The sequence below is a fragment of the Heteronotia binoei genome, chromosome 9, assembly GCF_032191835.1.
Source record: "Heteronotia binoei isolate CCM8104 ecotype False Entrance Well chromosome 9, APGP_CSIRO_Hbin_v1, whole genome shotgun sequence".
Taxonomy (NCBI): Eukaryota; Metazoa; Chordata; class Lepidosauria; order Squamata; family Gekkonidae; genus Heteronotia; species Heteronotia binoei.
In genome coordinates this window covers 50,813,250-50,834,237 of record NC_083231.1, presented here as the reverse complement: position 1 = coordinate 50,834,237, position 20,988 = coordinate 50,813,250, and the positions used below count along the sequence as shown (strand labels likewise).

Sequence of the window (20,988 nt, the reverse complement as noted above, 5' to 3'; positions counted from 1 at the left end):
TTTGAGGATAAAATGGAGGAGACAATAACCATTTAATCTACCTTGAGAACCTTGGAGGAAGGGTGGGATAAAAATGTACTAAATAAAAATGTCTGCACATTTATTAATTTGCCATCTTGGCTCAGATTTCCTTTTCCCAAATAAAATCTCTATGATGGGCCACTGGCCTGATCCAACATGTCTTCTCTTACGTTCTAATGTTCTTATGTTTAGATCTTGATCAGTGAACACTATCAATTCACCAGTGATCACAAGATACAGTAAATGTTGCTCGTTTCTGATTAATCCAAGTCAGCCTGAATCATTTGAATCAAAACACTTTCCCTGTGGAGAACAGAGAATAGGGTTGCCAGGTCCAACTCAGAAAAAATCTGGGGACATTGGGGGTGGAGCCAGGAGACTTCCCCATTCCCTAAAATAAATGGAAATGCAGCAGGGAAGTTCCTCTGAAAGCAATCTTCATTTCTTCATCTGCTTCAGGAGCTGGCTGCATTTTCCACTAAATGAAAGCTCTCGCTCTCTCTCCTTCACACACACACACAGACCAAAATAAAGAGTTTGCAAGCCCACACATTTGTGATTTTGCTGGGGCAATTTACTCACAGGAACTGGTGAATGTAACCATCTGTTATTTCCACCAACTTCTCCAGACTAACAGGTAAATAGAGATCAGCCTAGGGGGATTTTTCTTTATTTCTCACACATGCTTCACAGAGCCACATCACTCTGCCTGCTCGCCTGGCCCACACTGCTCTAGTCAGTGAGATTTAAAGGCACACACACAACTTCCAAAACAAGAAGCAGTTCCCAAGAATCTTCTAAGCCTTTTGAGGCAGAAAGGCACATGGTGGCTCTTGTGGTGGGGCTTCTCCCCACCCCAAAGGCAGAGAAAACAGAAAGCACAAAGTTCTCTGGCTTGAAGTGAATAGTTCAATGAAAGTGTCCAGCCAGTGCGTTGAAGCAGTAAAAAAGGCAAACTCTATGTTGGGGATTATTAGGGAAGAGACTGAAAAATATAATGGCCAATATTATAATGCCCCTGTCTAGATCTATGGTGCAGTTTCATTTGTAATACTGTGTACAGTTCTTGTCCCCATGTCTCAAAAAGAACATCATAGAGCTGAAAAAGTACAGAACAAGGCAACCAAGATGATTGGGGGCTTGGAGCACCTTCCTCATGAGGGAAGGCTAAAGAGTCTGTGATAATTAACGGGGGACATGATTAAACTATACATGGGGTGGGAAGAGTGAAAATACTTCTTTACAGTGAGTGATTAAAATGTGGACTTCACTTCCAGAGGATGTAGTGACAGCCACAGGAATAGCTTTAATAGGATATGGAGGATAGGTCTGTCAGTGGTTACTATCCACTGAGGGGAACCTTCATGTTCAAAGTCAATCAACCTCTGAATTTCAGTGCTGGGAGGCAACATCAGGAGAAGGTCTCAGCCTCTATGCCCTGCTATTGGCCCTCTAGAGCTGGGGTGGGGAACCTTTTTTTCTGCCAGGGGCCATATTGATATAAATATTGATATTTATAATTGATATTTATAACATCATTCGTGGGCCATAAAAAATTATCAACTTAAAAAACAGTGCTCTGCCAAGGGAGAATGATTCAGGCCAGCAAAATTAATGCAAATAATTGTTTTTTCTATTTGAAATCATGTGGGGAGAGCCTAATCTGGCACACACAAACACACATAGCCCGCCGCCCTAGGCAAAAGCCTAGGTCCAGCACTTTTTTTTTTTTTTTTAGAAAAAGCCCAGCAGGAACTCAGTAGCATATTAGACCACATCCCCTAATATAAGCATTTTAGATCACACACTTATTAGCATATTAGGCCACACAATCTGGGAAAATCAAGTGCAAACTGAATTGTGACAGTAACTTTTCTAGGCCCTGCAGCAATTCTGGTCAGCCAGCCAGGCCCCAGGGAGGCTGCCACACAGTACATCTGGGCCCTGTGATCCCTACCTGGCCCTGGGGAGGCTGCTGCACAGCATGGCTGAGCCCCACAATCCTCGCTGGCCAGCCAGGCCCCAGGGAGGCTGCCACATGGCTCAGTTTGACCCAACAATCCCCTAGGGCCACACCAAGTGACCTCGAGGGCCGTATATGGCCCTCAGGACAGAGGTTCCCCCCCCCTGCTCTAGAGGAACTGGTTGGCCACTGTGTGAGACAGGATACTGAACTAAATGGAGCTCTTATTATGTCCTTAATCTTTCCCTCCTCTTTTCCTCCCTCTCATATTCCCTGATAGTCTTTTCCCTTTCTATTTCTCCCCATGGCAGTAACAAGTGTCAGGGCAATGCAGGCAGTGCCCCCTATCAATTTGGGGCCACCCCCACCCCAGTCTCCCTCTTTAGTATTGTTGATAATGCAATAAAAGGAAGGTGAGGCAGTAGTCAGGGTTCCTCTGTCATGCCTGAATGCAGTTCAGGAGAGAATTCACTCTGACAGGAATATTTTGTATTTATTGTTAGTTTTCATTTGTGTTAAATTTTGATTCCTGTAAGCTTCTTTGGGGGCAATTTTTGTCTGAAAAGCATAATTAATACTAGGAAATAAATCACATTAGAAACAACAAAGGCAGTTGGAGAGGTTCATACATCAGTCCTTCAATGGGCACATCATGCAATGAAACCAAAGTACAAGTGTCCAGGGCTTTGTGCCACCATTCCAACAAGGAAAGTGCCCTGACCAATTACACGTCATTGACTTCAATGTAATGTTTTTAGAACGCATAAAGGAAAACACTACACTGGCTCTTTTCCTTCGTCTCTCAAGTGACAGCTGCTCTTGACTGATGTTGGGATAAAAAACATCTAATAAAATCTTTAGGTTTGTAATATAGCTCAGCACAATTAAATCAGAAGGCTTGACTAGCTTAATATGGAGTGCAGCCAAGTGTCCAGTCCATCTTTATAAAGACTTATTGTTAGAGTCCAGTAATGACTGAAATTAATTATGGAGAGAGAGCAGGGTTTTCTTTTGGGTAGGATAGGAAAGAAAGAAAGAGCTGGAATGTAGGGAATGGGCTGCTTCAGCTGCCTATTCTTATTTACTCCTTCCCAGAGCAACAGAACTGGGCATCTATCAAGCATCTACTGGGTCACAAATTATGACTGATAGCCATGTACTGTTCCAGATGCCTGAGCCTGGCAGCCATTATTCTATCTAAGCCTCTATGGGACCACTCCAGCTTATGTTCCAGGACAGTATCAATGTTCTCAAAGTACCTCTTCAACCTATTCATATGTCTCTCATATGTTTACAGAGTTAATATACTCACGGCACAGAACTGCACCTACTGTCCCCACAAGCACAGAACCATATACTAGTATAATTTTTTGTACATAAGTTCTATACACATGACTAGAAGTTTTTCTGGTATGGTTCATAGTTTATTGGAAGAACCTACATGAACATTTCTGTGAGCATCAGATCTTCTACTAAATGTAGAAAGCAGGATGGACACTGGAGAGAGCAGGATGGGCAATCCCACTCCTCTTTATAGCCTTTTGAAGGTGATCAAGCCATGAGCAAAAGGCTGTGATGAGGAGCAATCAACACAAAAAATCGCCCGGGCTTTATCTGTAGATGTGCAATGCAGTGCATGCAGGACTCTGGGTACATGTGATCGTTGTGAATACATTTCAGTAGAATTAATGGTATTTTAATAATTACATTAAATTTGCCCTTATATTTGTTCATGAACTACTTTTTCATGATGTAATATATCCTCTAATCATGCTGGTTGAATTGAAGCTAGCCTTCCCAAATCCCCCGCCTGGGCGGGGGCCCCCTGGTTTGGAGGCTCCTCCCCCCGCTCCCCAGAAATCTGGAAAGCGGGGGGGGGATGGCGGCCCTTCCCATCTGCCCAAGACAAGACGAGCCGAGCCGAGTGCGAGCGGGCCTCTGGCTGGGTTTTCTGCTGACCGAGGTCTTGCGCCGCGCTGGTGGGGTGGGCTGGAGCTGGGCGCTCCTTCTCGGAGCACTTGGTGGTGGCCGCGCAGCTTCCCTTCCGGCCTCAGCCCAGCTAGCTGGGGGCTCTTCCGTGCCCTGCTGGTGGAGCGCCAGCTGTCCCCGGAGGGAGGGAGAGAAGCGCGCGTGTCCTGCCCCTTCCCCCTTTCACTCCCGGCGGGCCCTTAAAAAGTATTCTTCAGACTCCCGTTTGACTGCTCTCTCTGCAGTTTATGGGACTTGTAGTTCACTAAAAGTGTTCTTCGTCTGCTGGATGTCACAGAAGACTACAAGTCCCATGCTGCTTTGCGTGCTAATGAAAGGTTGAGCTCTCTCTCTGCGGCCGGCTGTGGCCGGGTCGGAGCGAGTCTTGGGGGCATCGTGTTTGCTTTGCAAATAAGAGCGCAAGAGGTGGCGAGCGTTGGGTTGCTGTGACACCCGAGTGCCCCCCCCCTGTCTTCGCCTCTTCCCCTTCGTGCACCCCTCAGGTGCCTCTTCTCCGGCCGAAGGTGATGAGGAAGGGGCGGGCGGGCATCGGCTGAGACTGTGGCGGACACCAGGCGCGTTATAAACCAAGCTGCAGAACCAGAACGATGCCTACGGGCCGCCTAGCAACTTCCTTGTAACGTCACCGGCTCCACCCCTTGCAGTCAGAGCAGCTGTGCCAAGGAGAAAAAGTGGTGCTGCCACCCGCGGAGCAAGGGGCTGTGCACCACCCCGGAGCTTGGAAATGACATTTTTAAAGGTATGCTGTCCCTTTAAATGTGATGGCCAGAACTCCCTTGGAGTTCAATTCTGCTTGTCACACCCTTGTTCCTGGCTCCGCCCCCAATGTCTCCTGGCTCCACCCCCAAAGTCTCCTGGCTCCACCCCCAAAGTCCCCAGATATTTCTTGAATTGGATTTGGCAACCCTAATTGAAGCCAAATGATTTGATTCAGACAAAACATGAAACCATGGTTTAATTATGACTAATTTGGGGAACCAGGATTCATCTCAATAATTCAAATTCTGATTTGCCACAACAAATCCTGATTTAATTTGCTTTGCTTCTGTAATGCAGGAAAGCGTAATTACATTATTACATCAGGATTAAGCCAGGATGTCTGCATTCAGACAAACATATAACTATAGTTAAGACTAACAAAGCCAGTTCGAATCCTGATTCGATGGACCCTAACCCACCACAGTTAATGAAGTGCTCCATTCAGACAGTTGCAGTAACCATAGCTAATTTAATTAAACCACACATTTATGAGATGTCTGAATTTAGCCATTATGGTGATTTGTCCTTAGATTTTGATCCTACTTTCACTTCTGTAAAGAAGTCAATAATTCCTGCTCTGAGACAGAATGTGGAGTTTAAGTGCAGAGAGAAAACAAAGGAAATTATGCCATGTTAAATATGTTAAAAGGATGGGGAAAATACGATAAAAATCTCTGCTGAGTTTCTCTGAACAAAAATGCACACATTATGAAAGTGCTTAAAATCCAATTAAATTATTTTCAAAGGACTCTTACATTAGATCTTAAAGATCAACGAAGCCTCATTATCTCATTAACCTTCTTTTCACTCTTCTGTTATACAAGTGCCATTACATTAATTAATCATTTTTCCTGGACTATATACTGACTTCCTTTCCTATGTTTAAGAATGTAGTGGTTATATCTAAAGACTATCCATTAAATTGCTGCTTCATCTGACCAAGGTATTAAGCTTCAAATTTTAAACGAGTGTAGCTAGGATGTATAAATCCTAGTAAACTCATTAGTGGACAGTCTGGTTTGATCAGAGACAAAAATAATCCTACAAGAATTCTGTAAAATCATGCCATTGTGTGCAGCAATATGAACTACACAGAACTGTCACATGCTAGTATGCTAAGCATATGACACGTTATAGCCCTGAAAGTCTCCATATTCTATTTTGAATCATTTTTAGGGATGGGCATGAACTGGAAAAATACCAGCTTGCTGCAGCCAGGAGAAAGGGGATTCAAATTGGCTTGTTCAGTTTGGGGCATGTTGGCTCAGTTCAGAATTTGGTTTGGGGGACCACATAGAACCCCAAACCAAACTGGAATTTTTAGGTTCCTGCCCATCCCTAATTGTTGCAGTCTGAGCAATAACATACTTAAGCTGTTATTCAAAGTCGCTATTTCCATAAATGTATATTATTCTACATATAGAATATAAAGAAAACACATTGTCCAATAGCATTAAGAGCTCAATGTACAAAGAAAGTAAGTCAAGCAGCCTATCTTATTCTTTGTAATAAGATTTAATTATCTATGATTCTGGTTCCTCTGATTAAATTCTACATTCTATGGTTAAATCTTATTTTACTGCAATCATATTTAATGAAGAAAAAGTACTAATAAAAAACTTATGTCTGTTTTGGTGTTCAGTTCTAATACAATTACAAAATCAAAACAATCCACAAAATATACTGAAAGACTACCCCATAACTTGCTGTTACAGTATGTTCCTTACCATTCACTTGAAGAATATGAGTCTGATAGAGTTTATCATAGCCATCCGCATAGCAGCTATAATTTCCCATGTGAGTTGTAGTAATCTTAGTAATGTATAGGGACCCATCATCACCAAAATCCTAAAGGGAAGGAAGAATAACAAGGTGTTTACAATTATTTGAATAATACTAGGTTGCACAAAATGGGGTATGAAAAACAATACTAAGGCCCCACTGATGGACCTCCTGATGGCACCTGGGTTTTTTGGCCACTGAATGACACAGAGTGTTGGACTGGATGGGCCATTGGCCTGATTCAACATGGCTTCTCTTATGTTCTTCTTATAACAGTTTATTTATTCTCTTTGTAAATATCAAATACCACAAGGACATCAATATGTTAACATAACCAGACGACGAGAAGCACAGCCGCAGCTGCCAACTAGCCAGTTTTTCATTGGCATGAATTGTGTTTCCCCTTTCTAGATAGTTGCCAAATGAGGTCTTCTTCATGTAACAGAAGGAATCGAGGTGATGTAATTTTCTAACAATCTAAAGAAATTTAAGGAATTTACTGTGTGGAGAATTTAAGATGTTTGCAGTGGCTAATTTTTACTTTCATTTTGAGTCAAGGCTTTTTTTTTTTTTTTTTTAAAAACAACCTTCAAAAGTAGCTTCTCTAAACACTGCTGCTCTTGGCTTCCTTGCCTGTTTCCATTTCCCTCCTGATACCTCCTAAATTAGAGACCAAGAGAGAACACACTGCAACACTACAAAATTCACCCTTCATTTTGCCCCATGCTTTTGCACTACCTAGCACAGGGGTGGCCAAACCATGGCTTGGGAGCCACATGTGGCTCTTTCACACATCTTGTGTGGCCCTTGAAGTCCTCACTAACCCCATTGGCCAGCAGCTTGGAAAATGCATTTAGTTAAAGTTGCTTTCTTTCCACTCCGCCCTCCCCATCTATTTGCTTGTCTGCCTCCCTCCCTCCCTCCCTCTCAGCTCTCAAATATCTGACATTCATGTCTTACAGCTCTCAAACATCTGATGTTTATTCTATGTGGCTCTTATGTTAAGCAAGTCTGGCCACCCCTGACCTAGCAGATTAAAATGAAGGATTAAGAACAACAACATAAAATCAGAACTGGTAATGTTTTCAGCTAAAATTCTCATTCACACTCTGGCCAGGGAGCCTCAACAATGTTCTGTCTAATCACATGTATATTAACTGAGAAAGAAGTCCCATAGGTTTTAATAGCACTTATTTTCATGTAACAGTGGAGTTAGGATTGCAGCCTTGAATATATAAAGCTACTTTAAACTGGATAATACCACTGGTCCATCTAGTCAGATGCCACATACGCTAACTGGTAGTAGTTTTTAGATCACTGCCAACCCCCTGCTATGAAATTTCCACTTGCCTGAAGATGCCAGTTTTCGATTTTGGGGACTGTCTGCATGCAAAGTCTGCTTTACTAATGTGCTGATGGATCTAGAATAACACCTAGCTGGGAAAAAAGTGGATTTTACTATATGCTTTCTTGCCATCAAAAATGTTTGTTTTAACATGCCACGAACTCTTCGTTTTTGGAAAATTAGTTTGACTTTTGCAATGAATACTTCTATACATAAATTTCAAGAAAGAACTAAAAGAGCATATAACTTGAACAGGTGATAGAACTGTGGTTTGAACATGCTGCACATTGTAGACAACTTAAGCAAGTGTTTAGAACATATTGTGAGTCGCCCAGAGCCCGTGTGTGGAGTGGGCAGCATACAAATTTAAGGTAAGTAAGTAAGTAAGCAAGTAAGTAAGTAAGTAAGTAAGTAAATAAATAAATAAATAATAAATTCTGGGGGGGGGGAGTCAAACATATTGTTTGGTGGAACTTCTACATTTGTGGAATAGCTTTGTGGACTCTGCCTTGTTATCCCTTAGTTCCGCTCTTGGCTCATGGTCTCCCAACCCCTGACCTCAGTAGCCCCACACCAGGATTGGTGAGGTATGGGCTGACTTTGCCCCTGGAGGGACTGTGCCCCTTGCCAAATTTGTTCCTTCCAATAACTAAATGTAGCTAATCACAACACCAGTTTGTATACAGTTGAAGTAATAAGCATCAACATGGTAGATTCTGGGACAAGTGCTGCCTTAGCAACTGAATCACATCAGCTGAAGTCACTAAGTGTTCTGGTGTTGCTCCCAAACTTTTTATAGCCTTATATCACCATGCCTTCGCATACTTAGGGAAACCTAGATCTTGAGGTGGAGGAGGCAAACAATATGACTTTGCCTGTTTTAGTAAGCTATCGCCTTTCCCTGTTGCAAGGATTTGCTTGAAAGAAAGAACAATGGCTTAGGAGGGCTGGGGTGAGCTTGGTTTGTATACACTTTGTGGGGGGAGGGACTCAAGGGGGGGGGGAAACCTTGGAACTTTTTCTAAAAATTGCCTGAGAAAATTCACACTCACACAAATCTTTATGAGGTGAGATGGGGAGCTCACCCATCACAAATATAAATACATATAGTAAACAGGAAAAACAGAAGCAACATAAATGATAATGGAGGCTACTCAGTGCTTTCATCATGCAAAAGTGGGTAGTATTGCTTCTTCCTTTTACTGTTTCCTAAATATCTTTTTTAGAGCCATGCAATGCAGTAAGACATTACAGAATCATCCTGCAGATCTCAAAGTATTTTGATAGGATTCAAACAAGGGATTGAACTCCTATATTTTCTCTCCAGCAGCAGAAACTGTTATGGCAAAAAAGAAAGCTTAAATCTGGCTGTTTGTGCTGCTCTCTTTTGTGTGTGTCCTTTGTTTGGATACCAGATATTATGTTTGTTTGGATACCAGATATTATGTTCAAATCCAGACAGTTTGTATCATTATCTACCATTATTTACTTTGTTCAAAAAAATGGCTATTGCTGGTTTCTTTAGCTTTTTGTAAATTTTGTTTTTATGGTATGACACAATAATGCATCAAGTGGGTGTTTCTTTGATACAGATGTGAGGTATATTTTCATAAAACTACAGTAAGTTAATTGGAACAACCTGCTAGCTAGTAGCATATGGAGTTCCTCCTTGCATGAGGTAAGGTAGTTTCTGTTATACAATATTTAACGCAACAGCAGTTAGAAATACAGCAAAGAACAGGACATTAAAGGACACAGGAATATAGCAAAGTACACATTTCTGTCTGAATAGCTGTGGACAGACTTTGAAGCTTGTGAAGAGGTAAAGCTGCAAAGGTAAATAATGAAAGATTCTCAAAGTAGTGACATGCACAAAAATCTGACATGGGCAGAGGACATGCACAGTAGAAAATGTAACCATTTGCAAGCATCATGTTCTGTTATTTACTTCATTTATAGTCTACCATTCTCATTAAGGCACAAGACACAGCACAACATAATGGTACAACAATGTAACTGAATTTGAATAGAAAATTAGAAAACAACAAATAGGGACTTGCAAAGCTTGTGGGGGGAAATTCCATCCCACCTTGCCAGACAGGCCAGCTATTATAGCAAGGCGGTCTGCTCACCCATCGTCCTTCCCCCTGGGTTAGTGATGGGCCAGCCACTTGCCAGCCAAACAGATGAAGTGCTGATGTTTGCTTGGCTCCTTTGCCTGCACCAAGCAATGTGTGTGTGGGAAGAATAACAGTGGAGGCTCCTTTCCCATGTACCTGGCTTAGGCAGATAATGAAGGCTGTGTCTACCTGAATTAAATGTTTTACATATGGGTCCTTGAGAAATGCTAGGGCCATGCATGCACATCCAATGAATGTGGTGGGATGGTCACAAATAGATGTTCAGTGGTATAGGGCACCAACAAACTGGAAGGGAGGTGCAGGAGGAGATTTGTTATGGGGATGGTGATACCTTAATGTATAGACATTCATAAAGAAACCCCTGCATTTTAGTAAAATCAAGATGAGGCTCCAGCAAAATTCCAGTCAGCATGATGGCGCTTCCCAGAACAACAAAAATGCATAGTTCTGCCTGGGAGATAGGTGAATTAGTCTACTTCCCGCTCAAACATGTAGACAGTGTCTTAATGATAAGCTAAAATAACATGGCATCATAGAGTTTTTTAGTCAAATGCTAGAATATCCTCTGTGCAATATGCTCAGCATGATTATGTCACTTCTGGATGACATCATTGCACCAGGTGCTATTTGCATGCACAAGAAACACCCCCCACTTGGAGTCAGGTAAGACTTGGCTACAGAGCAGGCATCCTGAAGCTCCTCATTCAACCCCCTGCCACTATGTTGACTATGAGGAGTGAGGGACAAGGCCCCCTCACTGAGGCAGAGACAGTTACCACAGAAACTTAAGTTACCACAGAGAAAACTTAATGACATCTAGCTTTCTTCATGTGTAGATTTTTTGTTTGATGTCAGTCTGAAGTGTCACAAGCCAAGCGAATTTTTACTATCTTGGAGAAAACTATGTCTCAACTAGGGCTGCTAACCTTCAGCTGGGACCTGAAGGTATCCTGCTATTACAATTGATCTCCAGAAGTCAGAAATTAAAAAGGAGAGAAATGGCTGCTTTGGAAGGGTGGATATGCCATTGTACCCTGTAAGCCAAAATGCCCTCAAAATGACAATGGGGAATTGTCAGGTGGGCACCTGGCTTAATAGGGTCTTTTATCTGTGTATACAGGATCCAAGTCCAGAAATTAATGCTTAAATTTATCAAGGACTCTAATTAAGTAAAACAAAATTTATTCCAGAAAAATATAGGCATACATACAAGGCAATGTGCTCATGAAACATGCATACAGTCCTAAGAAAAATAGAGATATATATAGAGACAACACATGGGTAGACAAACAGGGTGATAATTACCGATCGTAGTCTTCCAGGAAGACTCCAATGGCGACGTAAGAGGACAGGGGAAATAGGACCCTAAACTGATCAGGAATCGGGGGTGGATCTATACAGTGGAGATAGGGTACTGCTAGATGCACACGTGTGGGGAGTTGGGTCACAGGTTAAATAGACTACCTTGGACCCTCAGGGGATGGGAGGTACAGGGGTGGATGACAGTGGTCAGCTGGTACATGACCTCAGAAAAAGGGGAGGCTCTGCAGTGACCATAAGGGCTGGACTTCCACAGTAGCTAATAGCAAGTTACCTAATTGGTGGCACCTAATTGAATGCCCATAACTGACCAATGAACAAGCTTGGGTCCTGGTTACCTGATTGGACCTTCGGGTAACAATGGACCAAGGTGGGGATACTCCAAGATGACCGTTGGGGAGAAGAATGGGGGGAATCACTGGGTGGAGGGGTGCTTAGGACTATTAAACTTATCTAAAAAGGTGACAATAGATGGCCAAATTACTACCTAGGTAACACCCGGTTTACACAAAGGAACTTGGCTCTGGCTGAAGATGTTCTTCCTCTTCTTCAGTGTTCTTCTTGACACCAGTCTTTGTCCTTAGTTCTGCTGGACAAAGGCTTAGGCGTTCCGGCAGGGTCCACGCCTAAGCTTGATGGCCTCATGGATGGATGACATCTGTTGAGTACGTGAACCTCCCGCTTCGCTGAAATGGAGTCTTTGCACTGCTGGACGATAGCTGGTGTTAGCCTCCCAAAGTGGATTCTGTCGTCAAGGCTGAAAACCGCGTGGCCTGGATAGCTCCTAACAGCGTGCTTTCTTCCGCTCCAATGATAGAGATGGCATTCGCCCAAAGCAACTGGAAACCATCCCTTCTTCTTGCTAGCACTCCTCCAGAAACATGGAGTGCTGCATTAGTGTTGTGGCTGTTAGTACTCATAAATCCTTTCCAGTCTGGCAGCCAAACCCACGTTCTCCTAGCAGATGTGTGTGAGTTCAGTCTCCAGGCATCCTGGCAACCAGGCGGGTGACTACGGTGTTCTGAATATTAGGGGTATTTTCTTACAACCCTGGTGATGTACTTCCCCTCCTCAGGATCCCCCCCCCCAAAAAAAAACACCCTCTAGATATTTCCCCACTCAGGCAGCTCTGGTCACAACTCAAAGAGATTTCAGCCATCTTATTTTTTTAAGCTTTTATAATAAAGTTTTATGGTGTATGACATATAGGCTTTTAAACCTAATAAACTAAAACTGATTTCAGCCATATTCAGAGGTTTAAACCCAGTTTCTTCCTTCCGTGAGGATAACACATAAATTATGGTTGGAAGCTTGGAGCCATCATTTTATACATACTGTATGTACTCTCTCTCATGCATACACATATAAATCTATATATATATATATATATATATATATATATATATATATATATATATATATATATATATATATATATATATATATATATATATATATATATATATAAATTATTTAGAAATTGCCAGTTCCACAAACTCATAGGAGAAATTAGAAGAGGTATTTAGGTATACATCCGACAACAACTGGAAGTTCGGAACTTGAGCAAACCGGCCGCCAATACATGATGAGCAACTAAATCAGATAATTCCAGATACATTCGCTCAGTTATGAAGCTCATCTGAACAATCAGCATATATGCCTGAGTCTTCCAGGCAGACTTTGTCTTCTTTAGGTAGCTGAATCTCATTCTTTGTAGTCAATTCATTACACAGAAAGGATCTAGAGGATAAAAATCCTACTGAATAATTGTGCTGTTGTTTTTTAAAGCTGATTTTTAGGAATATTTTGGTTGCTTCATTTATTGTTGCTTTTAGAAAATACTTTTGAAAATTATTAAAGTAAGTCTGATAAAAGCCTAAATGTGAGACCCAACTAATCTCTTGTGCAAACATGGGGAATATGCATGTACTACCAATGCAGGAACTTTATATATTGTCTAGATGTGAAATACATGCGTTGTCATTTCACACGTTTCTATGGAAGCAGACAAAGAAACAAATTTTCATGCTCCTTTTGATGACACTGCCTGACTATGTTGTTTCCACTTTTTCATGTAAATCCTCAAACATAAGGACAATTCCTAAATAGTTTGGAACCAGCTGGTTCACTCCTATAGACTTCAGCAACCCCCGAATTCTCCCCCTCCCGGCAGCCTAGAAACTACTGGATGAGCAATTAACTATCAAATCTGGTAAGAAGGTCATGATTCTCTTAAGTATTCATCTTTTGATTTTCATAGAATCATAGAGTTGGAAGGGACCTCCAGGGTCATCTAGTCCAACCCACTGCACAATGCAGGAAACTCACAAATACCTCCCCCTAAAGTCAAAGGATCTTCATTACTGTCAGATGGCCATCCAGCCTCTGTTTAAAAACCTCCAAGGAAGGAGAGCCCACCACCACCTCCCAAGGGAGTCTGTTTCACTGAGGAACTGCACTAATGGTCAGGAAGTTCTTCCCAATGTTGAGATGGAAACTCTTTTGATTTAATTTCAACCCATTAGTTCTGGTTATACCTTCTGGGGCCACAGAAACAAGTCCACACCCTCCTCTATATGACAGCCCTTCAAGTACTTGACGATGGTGATCATATCACCTCCCAGCCACCTCCTCTCAAGGCTAAACATGCCCAGCTCCTTCAGCCTTTCTTCATAGGACTTGGTCTCCAGACCCCTCACCATCTTCGTCACCCTCCTCTGATTTTGCAGGTTTCATGTCTCTTTTCATGGATTTATATAACTGAATAAGACCAAAAGGATACAATCTATCCTTCATAATGAGATATGTCCATATACACAAGCTCTTTACATAGCAAACAAGACAGTAAAGTGTCCAGTGTTCTAAAGTATTACATTGACAAATCTTCTAGCCAAAGAGATCTATATTATTTAATCAATGTTGTCAAGCCACTTTTTCCAGTGTAGCAGCTTCCATCATTTGCAACTTTTTCCAATGCCAATTTCCTTTAATGCAGTCCAACAAAAATTCCACAAAGTCACAGATTTTCCTTAATCCTCTCTCAGAAATAAACAAAAAAACCCTTTGGAATCCACATGTCTGGGAAGCATGAAATCCCTGTATGCCTGAATCATTCTGTACTGAATCATTTTGTAGCTTACTCAGCATACATATCTTGCTAAGAATGGAAAGATATGTCTGAAAGAGATTCTCTTCTCTGGTTTATTGGAGTAAAATGCCTTATTTTCAATTTGCAAACTATTTTTCTTCATAATGTTCTTCAAGATTCTATTGCAGACTGTTAATACATCTTTATTAGAAGATTATATGTTAAATTATGCATTGTTTTGATATTCCTGTATAAGAACTACCTAGCCTTCATAAAGATTATTTTTAAAAATAGCCACTTGGGGCTTTTGAAAAAAAATGGTAGTAGCTCTATCATTATAATTTTATGAAGCTATCACAATAAAGCAACTACTAATATTTTAAAAAGCCTGTTGGTGACTATTTTTCAAAATGGGAAGAAATGGCAGATCCTGAGGGATCCTGAGGATAAATGGTAGCAAGTCTGAAAAACACTACTTCTCCATCCACATTGTGGGTAAACCAGGGCTGATTCCATGCAGAAGTTTTTCTCTGATTCAGAAACTCTAGCCTTATGTCATTTTTGATTCCACATCCTACATTGCTGCAGAAATCATGATTAGTCATTTTTTTCTGCTAAAAAGGGCACTTTTTTATACCTGGAGGGAAACCGCTCCCCACATCTTTCCTGTTATGGCATTGTTCATAAACACCAAGCAAATTACTCTGTATTACAAAATAAATGCAATAGACTACTCCAAAGAATAGTTAAGCCCAAGAGTATGGATGTGAGAATCCTGAGAAATTGTAGTGATCGTTAAAATCCCTTGGATATTTTGTCCAAGTAAGACAGACTGTACGTGCACTAAGCAAAGCTGGTAGTGGGATCTGAAAAAAATCCAAGAATGACTTTCTTTACCTCCTCAGCTTCTTCAGGAGCGTGGAAGTTTTGCATAAGCAGGAATCCCCAGATTCACCTTAAATTTCAATTCAGTCAAATTGGCTTGACAAGTTGTCCATGAACACAAATGTTATGTGCTAACTCGTTAACAAAGTGGATTAATATATTTAGCTAATATGGAAAACCACTTCCACTACTCTGCTAATTATATTCCAATTTTAAATCTACAGAATATTGAGGATATTGGGGTGTAGCAGTGCACAAAATGAAATCTCTTCCAGAAGTTGCACAGATGGGCCATCTTCCATAAGTTACATAGAAGGGCCACTCTCATATTTTCTCCTGCCCCTGCAATTCTATGCTAAACTTTTAAAAATTATTCCCAAACCTGCTGAGTAATGTGAAAAAGCTATTGAGAATAGTTAAAAGATGACACATTAAAATGATGGCTTGCCATAAACTTACCCAGGAGGGTTTCTTCAACTACAGAGAGGGCTCCTACCATTATGAATCTATAAGCTTTAATCAAACAGAAAACGCTGATTTTTATTACTTGGATAAATATTACCTGTGGACATAGTGATGATACAAACCCATGACATTTTTCTCATGCTATCCTATTGAGTACAAAATGGATCAAAATGTCTTTTCAAAGTGCTACTTGGAAGCATTTTCCTGGGTATGCATTAGAAGCAGTTCAAAACACTGTTTGGCTCACATTGTTAATGTGGAAATAGAAGCTGGTCTTAATAGCTAAGCAGTATTTGCTGTTATCAAAGTTATGTTATTTTATTTGGGTTACCTACACATGTATCCTTGCACTCTGATCCTAAGTTAGCTTTTGACATTTTCACTAGGAATTGATTAAAACAAACTGGGCTCTTTCCTTTAGATTTCATGATAAACAGCCTCTGGAATCAGGAATCCTGTCATTATTGAGATCATCAGTTTGAGACAGATGTCTGTCTTAAGAGCTTCTCTGTGAAGAAATGAAGCAAAGCTGATTTTCAGTCTGAGAAGGAGTGGAAACTGCAGTATAAAGACACTAAAGCAATTTTAGTTAAGCTCTATCCAGAGATTTCAGTCCTTCAAAACTGGGCTTTTTTCTTGTCAATTCTGTCTTATGGAAGTTTAGTTGGCACACTTTAGCGAGTACGCCACCAAATAGGATGTTATAAGTCTTTATTCATATTTCTCAAGCATATATAACAGCTGCATAGATTTTTTTTTAAAAAAAACTTTTAAATGCTACATTTATTCCCAGTGAGGACCCAAAGTGACCTACATTATCCTTGCCCCCTCTATTTTATTTTCACAGCAGCCCTGTGAGGTAGGTTAGGTTGAAAAGTGTGAGACTGGCTGAATGTTGAAGACTTGGAGGCAAGGACATATCTTTAAAGAAGAGTATCTGTGGGTTCCTCGGCACTGTAGATCAGCCATCAGAGAGGTCACAGTGAGCTATAATGTATAATGTATTTTATGTTGTGAGCCGCCCTGAGCCTGCCTCGGCGGGAAGGGCGGGATAGAAATAAAAAATTATTATTATTATTATTATAAAGCTGGTCAGGAAGGCTTGCTATAACAAGAAAATCTTCAGATTTGTGAGGAGCAAATGCAAGATAAAAAAGGTAAAGGGCTTACTGTTGGGTTAAAATGGAGAAACTCTGACAGAGCATGTGGAGAAACACCATATTGTGTGTGGGTTTAACTGTCTGTGGGATGGAGAGGCGAAGACTATCAAACTTAGGTAGGTCTTCTTGGCTAATATTCTCCTCATTCCCCCTCCCCTTCTGTCTTCAACCAATAATCTCAGGGCAACTCCCTAGAGACTACAGGAAATCCATCAGAGATCTGCCCCAGAATGCTGCAGGGGGAAAACCCAGTTCCTGGGTGAGAACTGCTTTTTATATTATTGAGTTTTGGGCAGGAAGCCAGTCAATCATCAGTTGGAGCTTGCTACAGAAAGAGACATGTATAGCCCTGCTCCTGGGCCAGAGACAGTGGCCATTTGGGGGGATATGTTTGGCCAGCTTACCTCAAAGTAATAAAGTAAGGTACCTGCCCTAATTACCACCTAGATAGGGCATGAGTTTATATTAAGGAGGGAGATTAAGTATTTTTGTCTACATTGTTTTATTTTTTCCGTTTCGTTTCTTATATGCCTATATATAGTTGTGAGTTTTAAATAAATCCTTTGATTGTTGAAGGAATGAAATCCATCTGTACTGCATAAACCTCCAACTGCTTGGAAATTGGGTCAAGAAATCCCTAGGGAGGAGAAAAGTGGTAAAACAGCAAGTTGCCTACTCTCTAGGGGAACCCCAAAGATTCTTGGGAAGCCCCAAGGCGGGTTCTTAATGACACCAGAGGGAGGTTAGGACGCTGTCCTGTCTAACCAGAGCCCAAGGCGGGGACGTGGGGGCAGCAATACCCAGAGGCAATGAAGTGGAACAGCCCTTTCAGGATAGAATCAAGGAGCAGTAGGCAGAGCCAGGGCCCACCAGCTGACACAGGCCTGCTTCGCTACAGAGGACCGAAAGAAAGCAGAAAGGTTTAATGCCTATTTTGTTACAGTTTTTTTTTCCTCTGAGGAAGAGAACGGGCTTATCTAGAGATGGTAGTAGGCAGGGCACAGCATCCAGGCTACTGGTTGACATGGAAAGAGAGGTAGTTGAGAGCACCTGGCTGCTTTGAATGAGTACAAATCTCCCAGGCCAGATGGTATGCACCCAAGAGTGCTCAAAGAACTTTCTAGAGAGCTTGCAGAACCTTTGCCCATCACCTTCCAGACCTCTTGGAAGACAGGAGATGCGCCACAAGACTGGAGGAGGGCAGGTTATCCTAATTTTCTAAAAAGGGAGGAGGGATGACCCAGGAAACTACAGGCCAATCAGTCTGAATTCTGTCCCAGGGAAGATAGTAGAGCAAATTTTAAAAGGATCACTAAGCAAGCACCTAAAGGAAAAAATGGTGATCCAGGGAAGTCAGCATGATTTGTCCTCAAAAGGTCCTGCCAGACCAACCTCATTTCCTTCTTTGACTGAGTGACAAGCTTACTGAATTGAGAGAATGTTATTGATATTGCTTACCTGGATTTCAGTGAAGCTTTTGACAGGGTTCTCTATGATATTCTGATGGCTAGACTAGAGAAGACTGGACTAGTTAGGACTAGCTGGGAACTGGTTAAACAACTGAACTCAAAGAGTAATTGTCAGTGGCATTTCATCTGAACGGAGGAAGGTGTCCAGTGAGGTGCCACAGGGCTTGGTTCTGGGCCCATTACGTTTATTTATTTTTTATCAGTGATCTAGATGAGGGTGTGCATGGGCTACTCATTAAATTTGCAGATGACACCCAATTGGAAGGTGCAGCAAACATCAGAAGATACAGAATCCAATGAGATCTGAACACATTGGAAAAGTGGGCAGATGTGAACAAGATGCAATTTAATAAAGATAAGTACCAAGTTCTGGGTAACAAAAATGAGGAACACACATATTGAATGGGGGGATACACTTCTGGGTAATAATGTGTGTGAACAAGATCTTGGGGTATGAGTGGATTGTAAGTTAAATATGAGCAGCCAGTTTGATGCAGCAACAAAAAAAGGCTAATGCAATCTTGGGATGTATCAACAGAGGCATAACATCCAAATTGCAAGATGACACAGTCCTGCTGTACACTGCATTGGTCAGGCTGCACCTCAAGTATTATGTACAGTTCTGGAGGCCTCACTTTAAAAAAGGAAGTGGGCAGAATGGACTGGATGCAGAGGAGAGGATGATCATGGGCTGGAGACCAAACCATATGAGGAAAGTCTGAGGAACTTGGGAATATTCAATCTGAGAAGAGGAAGTTGGACATGATTGCTGTCTTGAAGTATTTGAAGGGCTGTCACTTAGAGGAGGGTAGGGAACTGTTTCTGTTGGCAGCAGAAGCGAGGACTCACAATAATGGGTTTAAATAAAGGGTAGGAAGGTACTGGCTGGATATTAGGAGGGAAAAAATTACAGTATGAGTTGTTCAAAAGGGAGGTGGTGAGCTCCCCATCACTGGCAGTCTTTAAGCAGCAGCTGGATAAATAATTGTCAGGGATGCTCTAGACCAGTGCTTCCCATTCGCAGGGTCACGACCCAGTACTGGGCCACAGAAGCCTCAATACCAGGTCACAAGAAAAGCCAAATCTAGCCCCACCCCCAGCAAAGAAAAGCTCTCTGTTGTGCAGAGAAAAGCTAGGCTTGAAGACTGACATAGGCTACAAAGCCTGAGCTCCATTTTCCTTCCTTCCATCCTCCAACGTCTCTGTGTTGTGCAGAGAAAAGCTAGGCTTAAAGACTAATACAGGCTGCAAATCCTGAGTCTAATTTTGCTTCCTTCCATCCCCCAACATCTCTGAGTTGTGCAGAGAGGAGTTGGGCTGCCTCTCCTTCCTTCTCCCCCCTCCCAGTGTTTGAGAGAAAAGCTGGAGTCCACTGGCACTTTAGACCCACGAAGTGTTCTTCAAAGTATGAGCTTTCATGCACCTTGGAGTATGTTCTTTTGGGGAGATTTCTTTGGGAGGCCTGGGTGGCAAAGAAGAGGGGGATGTTTTTTTCAGCTGGGAGGGGAGGGGAGTGGGCAGTCCAGTAGCTATTTTTTTTTTTACCAAATGACCCCTGGGCAGAATTGTTGCTGGCTGGGGTCATCTCATGGTGAGTAAGGCTTTTAACAGCTGTCTGACATCAAAATTAAACTCCTCCTCTAGATATTAAAAAAGATGAGATAAGTTCACTAGCTAAATATCTTCAGAACAGGTTGCTTTTAAAAGCATGGGGAACACAGCCAGCAAAAAGCTGCAAGCTCCTCATAAATACCCTTTTTGGGATAACTGCAGAAAAGCTTGTATGAACTTCATAGAAATCAATTCATTAATTGCAGTACAATTCTCTGCTACCTTTCACAGCAATCTCCCAGTGTTTCAGCTAAGGAAAAATAGCTGTCAAAAGATTTTTTTGAAGTCAAGTAAGCTTGGTTGTAGCTTAAGGCAGGGTTCCAGTAGTAACAGCTGAAGGAAGAGCCTACTAAATGTGTCAGCATATTTTGAGGTAGAGCAGCTGCCAGGGCCCAGTGTGGGTGATACACAGTTCTGGCATTCCTGATAGCAATGGCAACAGCACTCCCAACTGCATACACTGGCCAGTGCTGTTGAGGAAGGGGTGTGTAGGTGGCGCAGGCTATTGAACATGTACATTAGAAGTTCTTGCAAGCTGGAGAAGAACATACAAACAGGTGCATGCAGATGTGGGGGTGGAAAGAGAGGACCCTGGGAATGTATGAAAAAGTTGCAGACCATCCACTTTCCACTCACATTTTGGCTCAGCATGAGTTTCAGAGAGATTTTTCTGAAAACAAAGTTACTTCAGAAGAAAAGGCAGGTTTGGGGGAGTGCCCTGGAAGTGGCATCACAGGAAAAGGTGGAGTTTTGGTTCAGTGTGCCCAGGAAGTGACATCACTTGGTCCTTGACCTGGAAGTGGCACAACAGAAAATGACATAATTCCTGTCTCTCAGATGGCCTGTATGGACCCTTCCAACTTTGTGATTCTATGAACCTATAAGTACACAAAATTTGTTCACAACATACTCCTCCCACCACTAATCTAAAGGGTCAAATTTCAAGTGAATTGGACAAAGAGGGAATAAAATTCTCAGACCCATGATTAG

General features: G+C 41.8%; 1 protein-coding gene across 1 annotated transcript in view; it reads right to left on the bottom strand.

Annotated features, from left to right (window-relative positions):
- Window positions 1-20,988, bottom strand: part of FSTL5 (follistatin like 5) — a 608,027-nt gene that overhangs the window by 129,522 nt on the left and 457,517 nt on the right. The window contains exon 8 of the mRNA XM_060246574.1: window positions 6,460-6,580. Coding sequence (XP_060102557.1) covers window positions 6,460-6,580 — 121 coding nt within the window. The remainder of the gene's footprint in view (window positions 1-6,459; window positions 6,581-20,988) is intronic.